We start from the raw sequence: 7,917 nt of genomic DNA, 5'->3' as shown, positions 1-7,917 counted from the left end.
TATTATTTATTATTATTATTCATTATTATCATTATTTATTATTATTATTCTTTATTATTATTATTGTTATTTATTATTATTATTTATAATTATTATTATTATTATAATTATTATTTATTATTATTATAATTATTTATTTTTTTTATTATAATTTATTATTATCTATTATTATCAACCATTGTTATTATTAATATTCAAATTCTCTTGATGAACACAAAAGCGAACGCTCGAAATAAAAGTTAATATTCTTAAAACAATAAAAAAACAAAACCAACTTTAATTCAGAAAATAATTTCAAATTATGAATAGTTTAAAATGCTATTTAAATTTGAAAAATTTTTGTTTCTACTCTCTAAGAATGACTTAAGAGCCACTGTATATAACTATAAACTATAGAAAGAATACATAAATTGTTTTTATATATATGAACATAAAGAGCATTCCAAACAACTTGGTGCACTTTCTACTAGAGGTCACAGAGATTTTTACGAATTATTTATATACTTTGAGTAGAAAATATATTTCTTAATTATTTTTACTTCATATAAATTATTGTGAAAAACAACCATAAAGGGCAATTACCTCTTTTGATCGTAAAAGGTATTTTTTTATTTACTGTTAAACTCATAATTTTATAAACATTTCATTAAGCGCACTTTAACTATTACTACACATAATACACACAAGAAAAATTATTATTATTATTTGTTAATTTGTCGAAATTTAAAGAACTTCTTTCATTCATGCGAAGAGTGAAGTCACGGCCACCACAGTGAAAATAGCCGGTGGAAAAATTCCTGAAAGACTGCAGTTCACACAATCAACTACACATGGACTTGAAAATTATATTATATAACTTCACATTTATATAACAATTTTAAATCAAAGTAATAATAAAATCAATTTTTTATATGTTCATGCATACAAATTTGTTAGGACCAACCTTTTATTGAGTAAATTTTACCACAATTGACAAAAAGTCACCACCAAAATCCACAATTGCCGTTGTTGCTGTAAAACGCAGAGATTTAATAAAATTTAACAATTTTTTGTTTTTGTTGTTGTTTGTTGTGCTTAACTATAAATGATAAATTTATGACTTAAATTCACAATTTTTCAAGGCAAAAACTATTTTAGCGGATTATAAATGTTATTATTTCTAATAGATTTTTGCTTTGGTTTTTTTTTTATCAACAAACTCCAAGGTCGTTTTAGTGGCACTTGCACTTTTTTAGTTTTCTGTAAAACTTTATTTTGATTTAACGTATTATTATTTTATGTTAGAATTATTTTTATTTTTATAATGATATCTGTTCGCGTTTACACGTGTAAAACATTTAAATAATTTTGGGGACATATAAATTTTTTCCCTCATAACAAATCAATTTATACGCATACCTACCATGCGCCGCAACACTCAATACGAAATGATATCTCGTCTCAATGGCGGCAAACGTTTTTGAATGAACCAAAAGAGAAACGCAAAAATTCGCTCACACAGTGTGAGACCATTTTGTGTTGTGTTGTGTAAACCACAAGAAACGTGTAATTATAAGCGAAATAGAAATACTGTATCAGTTGAAAGTGTTATAATTTAATTGCTTAGTATAATTAATATATGGCACATGTTAAATATATAACAGATGTTGATTTCAAGATAATCTTACTACTCAGGCAAACTGTCTAGATTGTTATAAATTAATTTCGAGTGTTATACATTTCGTTCGAGAGTTACCAATCGAAAATAAATTGCAATAAAAGTGCTTTAAAAGAACATCATGATTGAAAAAATTACTCTAGATTTACCAATCAAAAAAGTCGTAATATATATGTGGTACCATATTATGGGAATATGTTAACACTTAGCCCAATTTAACCTCTTTATTATAGATTTTGTGTCAAATTGGAACATTGTACTGCATATTTGTCGACTTAAGCATACTATTTTTGCTACTGTCAGCAACCTTCAACCCATTATTTCTGTGAACTAAATACACCTTAACTTCCAAATAGAATTAGATATCCAGAAAGCTTTCGATATGGTGTGAATTGAGGCAGATTTGTTTTGCCAATGATTGTTTGATCTACGTTAAATCTAAATGTCTACCAGAAGTAAAAAACAACATAAATTCTCATCTTACACCCTCTCTAGGTATACCCATACTTACAAAATTAAACTCAACCACCTTACGGCCATTGTCTTTTTTGGCGGACATCGCAACTATTTTAGACGCTATAAATTTTCAAACACAAACCTTCGAATTAAACGCTTTGCTCTTAGCCTTAACGATAGATTGAAATACTTGGAAATTGTTTTCATTCCTAAACACAATTTTATTGCTCACGCTACTCATGACATCAAGAACGGCCCACGTCGATTCCTTAAGATTTTATATTCCTCAGAAATGCTTCAAGTCACACACTTTGACTTGATACTTTCCACCAATTGGAAAAGAAAAATTGAAACTATCGTCTGTAATCATATAATATGTAACACTCAAATGATATATGTTCGAAAATGTTTTTAAAAGCTTCTAATTAATAATTATTTTCACCGACATTTGGATAATTACTATTACTGTTAATAATTTCATTGAACATATATAGACTATTTTATATTCCAGAATATATGTTTTTCGTCTTTCCCATATTCTTACAAATAAAATATGTAGCAGTTGATAGCACAATTATTGTATATGTAGGTTATAAATTCTAACAGAATAAATATTTGTATTTCGCATACACCTGGTAACCCTTAACGCTTACAGCATTTTCTCAATGTGCAAAAAATTAATTCAGGTTTTTATTTGGTACTCAGTTATCAACAATAAAGTTCCATGCTCGCAAAAACAAGAAATGTCAAACTGAACATTTCTTTCTAAACTAGATGTAGCACTACACTTTTATATCTAAATTTTTAACTACGAAATAGATAAATCACTTTTAAAGTCATTGTATGATGATCAAAATTTTGGTGTAAAATCATATATTAATATTTATTATAACTATAAATTTACTATAATCTAACTATAACTATAATATAACAATAATTTTATAATTGCGTAAAAAAACTGTAAGACTTTATCTGTGATAATGCAAAAATCTTTTGCATTATATATACGTTTTACAAAATTTTTTTATATAATTATGCTAAAATGTTAAACATTTAAATTGCTGATAAAAAGTCCATAATTGCGATTTAAGCAACGTTTCAAATTGGTCAACGTTTCAAATTGGTCATTTTGATTAACTGTAATTAAACGAATTGTCGAATTATATTGTTTTATTTACATTCTGCAAATTAAACAAAAATCATTTTAATCAAGGAAATTATATATTTCGTCGAGAAAGTTAAAAATAAATAAAGAGGAAACGGAAATAAATTTGTTTCATATTGTAAAAATTTAATCTAATACTTTTCTTCCGATATCATCGGCAGGTTTTTTTAAAGTATGTCCAAGTCATTTGCTTTTGTGTTTTATTATTTCTTCAGTTGTAAGAGCCAGAAAATATGAAGGATGCGTCTTAGACAGCGATTGGCAAAGTCTTGCAGATGTTGTGCATGATATACGATTTATTAATTTGCTAACATGTTAAATATAATAATACTAATACGTACTAATTATTTAGTACGCTTATTATATATAAATATTTTAGCAGTTTGGTATGGTTTTAGCATACTAAAACAAAATTCATGAATATTTCTAACAAATCATGGTAATGGTAAGTATAACTCATGTGTTCTCCAATTAATCAATCAAAGGTGATCAAAGGTGGTTTTGTTTCATTATTTTAAATGAAAAATCATTACAACAATTAATATGAAAAGCTGCTGCAAATTATTATTAACGTCTTATCTATTATTTTTTTAAACTCGGTCATGCCTTTGATAATTATTTATAAATAAATGACAATTTATTGCACATATGCCAAAAAATGAACTCCAATTTGGGATTGAGGCAAAATCTACTACTTTAGAATCAGTGTACAGTCAAAACAAAGTTTCTTACTGTACGTACTGGCTATCCAGATGATAGCTAAAGTTTTTTTAGGATATAATATACGTGATAAATGTCATATCGATTAGCTTCCAGCTAAGCAAATGATTAATGGTGATTATTATGCAATTTGGCATTCTCTCATCAAGGCACGTGCTGAACCACTCGGTAAATTTAATACATTTCATTACAAATTACTTCCCCATTTAAAATATTTGTCTGATTTAAATTTAATTTCTTGTTACTTTGCGGAAGCAGTTTTATATTTGAGGGTGTATCTACCCTTAAGTGTTAATATTATATTATAAGTCTTATTATATATGTATGCGTTTATATATTTTATTTTTGGATAATTTTATGTCCAAGTGTTGGAAATATTTTTGTAAAATTATTTGTTACTAACAATTTAATTCAAATTAAAAAAAAATACCGAAGACTAAACATTGTGGTTTCAAGACATCTAATAAGTGCAAATTTGCCCGTAGAAATCGTATAAAAAATTGTTAAAATGTGTCTTTGCTAAGCTAAAAAATACAGATACTGTGTTATCGACATTTCAAAGTTTTTTTTTTGGTTTTTGCTAATATTTTTTCACACAGTCATGATGAATTGTTTAAATTAGCTTATTTTCTCAAGAAATTTATTTAAACTATTTATTTAAAGATATGTCTGAATATTAGTTGTATATTGAACATTGGTTATTATTTAAAATAATCAAGAGAAATTTCATTTAATGTATTTTTTTTTACCAGAAATATTCATTCAATTGGAAGAACTGGAATGCGAAAATATGACATCTGCCTGTTGGCATATCTCTTGCAGGACTTTAGTGAAATTAATATTTTCTTTGTTTATTGATGCGACTATTAATTTAATTTATTAATAAAAAGAACACTGTTTTTAATATAGCCTGTTAATAAACAAATTTGGGTGTATGAGTCGAAAACGGAGAAAGGCCGCTACCAATGGTTTAACAATTGGTGATCCTAAGAGAATGACATTTGGTGGTTGAAAACTTTGAATTTTTAGCAATTATTATAATTAATACCAAAAATGCTGGTTTTGCAATATATTACAACCAATTAATGAAAACTCTAAAAAGAAATATGTAATTGTTTTAAAAATCGATGAAAAAAGATAACGGATAGAAAACTTATAAAATATATTTGCAGAATAAAAATGTATTGATATGTGCCAAATGAAAGAATCTAGAAACAACTTTTCTGATTTATGATGAAACATTTTTTAAAATAATTTCATTTTGAATTATTATAATTCTCATTTTAGTTTAATAAGAAAAGTTTAATAAACTGCAACCCCAAACAGATTTTTCAAGTATTAAGGATTTTTTAATTAAATACTTTTTTTTGAGTAGTTTTTATTTTGATAATCCGTTTTCTGGTAAATATTGAAATTGGAACACTTTGTCCTTTTCCTTTCCATACACTATATTCGTTTCTTGATTCAAGAAATTATATTTGTAAATTAATGTTTTAAAATAATATCAAACATTTGCATTTGATTTTTGAACTATTAATAAAAATTAACTGGTTTAAAATATAATGCTGACAGCGTTTTCGATTACTAAATCTGAATTCAATCTAGATTTACTACCGGTCTGTACAATTTTGTTGCCTTAACGAACATTTCTAGAGTAATCAAACAGTTTTGTAGTATTTGTGTTAGTATTCTTTATATTATTCATAAATACATACGTCTAATTAAACCACATTTTTATGTCAAGGATTATATAACAGCTGTTAATTTCAGGGTAATATAGCTACTCTGCTATTTTGCCCTAGATTTACCAATCGAAAATGAAAATTGTTTTAAACGTGATTAAAAACTTTGCCCCGGATTTACTAATCAATCACGTCATAAGATCTTTTTTTCAAAAATGTTGCCGTATTGAATAGAATATGAAACACTACTTGAATAAGGTTAATAATTAATTTGCGAGAATAAACTTACAAGAAGCTTACATAAAATTTGTTAAGGCCGTGTGCGAGTTCGAGTAAATTGAGGTAAAATAAATTGAAATTTCCTAGGGATTTTTTGCACTGCACTTATAAAAATCTTTATTTATTTATTGCACTTATTTATTATTTTTGATTAAAAGTTTTCAAATTTATTTATTAAATATCTTATAAAATTTAAATAAAAATACCAATATTTGCTGCCATACTGACAAAATTTACTATTTCCCTCAATTTACGATCAATTTACTCGAACACACGGCCTAAAAATTATTAAATTCTATTAAAAACTTTACCCGGTTTTTACTAATTAGACACGGCATAAGGTGTTTTTACTTAAGTAAGGTTAATAGTTAATAATAAGCTAATAATAGCTTACATAAAATCTATTAAAAACTATTAAATTCTATTAAAAAATTTGAAAAGTATTATTAAAATATTATATATAATAAAATATAATAAAATAATGCTGTTTTTCTATAAATAATAAAATATACTATATATTAATAACATTAGCTTACATAAAATCTATTAAAAGCTATTGAATTCTATTAAAAATTTTCAAAAGTATTATTAAAATTTTAAAAAAATTAAAAATATTTTATTTGATATAATAAAAAATTACCATAAAGCCGCGGCTAATGCTTTTTGTTGTTTCATTTACTTCTACTCATCCTTTGAAACAAGTGGTTTAATTCTTGGCTAAATCGCATTGGAATTGAGCTGCGTCAATTTGTTGGAAGTCATCTGTGCTACTTCAACAATTTGCATGTGTTCGGTCAGTCCAGTCGTATTCGTTTCGTCGTTGAGTTGTGTCCTGTAACGGGAGTCATACCGGAAGCGAATATTCAGGAATAAATTATTTAAATATAGAGAAAATTAGTTTTCTTATATTAAACTTTAAATAAATAAAAACCAATTACGGCATAAAATATAATAAAAATTGTTGGGGCAGTAGTGTAAAACGTAAAATTTTTTGTTAAAATAAAAAGAAAATCAACAGCAAAGAAAAAATAACCGTTACAGTCAAATAGGCGTCAACGTGTGCAAAATCAAGAAGTTTTGTTGTTGTGGGCATTAAAAAAAGTCTAAGCATATTGATTTCTTGCAAAAATTTTAAAACAAAAATTATTATTGAAATTACTATATATTATTTGGTATAGAAAATTTTGGTTAACCTAAAGTTGAAAATCGATTTCGGACTGTCATGAAAAATTTAATCGAGCACATTTGCACAGAAGACAAACACTAACAACGCAACAGCAACAGCAGCAAACACAGCAAAAACAGCAACAATAAAAACAACAAGAAAAGGCAACATTTTTATTATTGCTTTTTATAGTTAACGTCTTTTGTTGTTGTCATTGTTGTTGTTGTTGTTGTTGTTGTTGTTTACGTGAGATCACCGTTGTGCTGTGAATGGCTTTTAGCCTTCGTACACAGCGAAACAAATGTGCTCGTTCGGCTATTCGGTCTTCATATACCGCATTGAAGTAGCAAACGAAAAGGAATTGGAAGAAAATTGTATGAAAATTTCAAGAAATTAGTTTGTTAAGACGTAACGGAAGTTGCAGCAATTGGTTAGACAAAAATTACCGGAAGTTCGTTCGTAGGCAGACTGCAATATTGAAAATTCAAATGTTTTGTTTTAAATTTAAAAGAAATTAACGTTTTTCATAGCATAATTTTAGGCTTCAATTACAGTTTTATTTGTTTAAAGACTATATTTAGTAATTTTTATAATTATTGTACTTAGCCCACAACAAAATTTTATATTAACGCCTACGTGAATATGTGTAATTTGTATTTATTTTTTAATATTTATAAATAGCAAAATTTTATATATATATATATACATTATTATCTCACACAGTTTGTCCTCTATTTTACACATTTACATCACACCGAACCTAAACAAATTACACCCAACCGAAATACACCAC

The 7,917-nt window shown here is 26.2% G+C and overlaps 1 protein-coding gene across 1 annotated transcript in view; it reads left to right on the top strand.

Moving 5' to 3' along the window:
* The first annotated feature begins 3,714 nt into the window (after window positions 1-3,714).
* LOC119675814 overlaps window positions 3,715-7,917 on the top strand; it is a 26,633-nt gene continuing 22,430 nt past the window's right edge. The window contains exons 1-2 of the mRNA XM_038087034.1: window positions 3,715-3,723; window positions 4,088-4,166. Of these exons, the coding sequence (XP_037942962.1) occupies window positions 3,715-3,723; window positions 4,088-4,166 (88 nt within the window). The remainder of the gene's footprint in view (window positions 3,724-4,087; window positions 4,167-7,917) is intronic.

The sequence above is a fragment of the Teleopsis dalmanni genome, chromosome 2 (genome assembly GCF_002237135.1).
Source record: "Teleopsis dalmanni isolate 2A chromosome 2, ASM223713v2, whole genome shotgun sequence".
Lineage (NCBI taxonomy): Eukaryota > Metazoa > Arthropoda > Insecta > Diptera > Diopsidae > Teleopsis > Teleopsis dalmanni.
The sequence above is the reverse complement of the archived record's forward strand: the minus strand, read 5'-3'. Positions and strand labels throughout refer to the sequence as shown.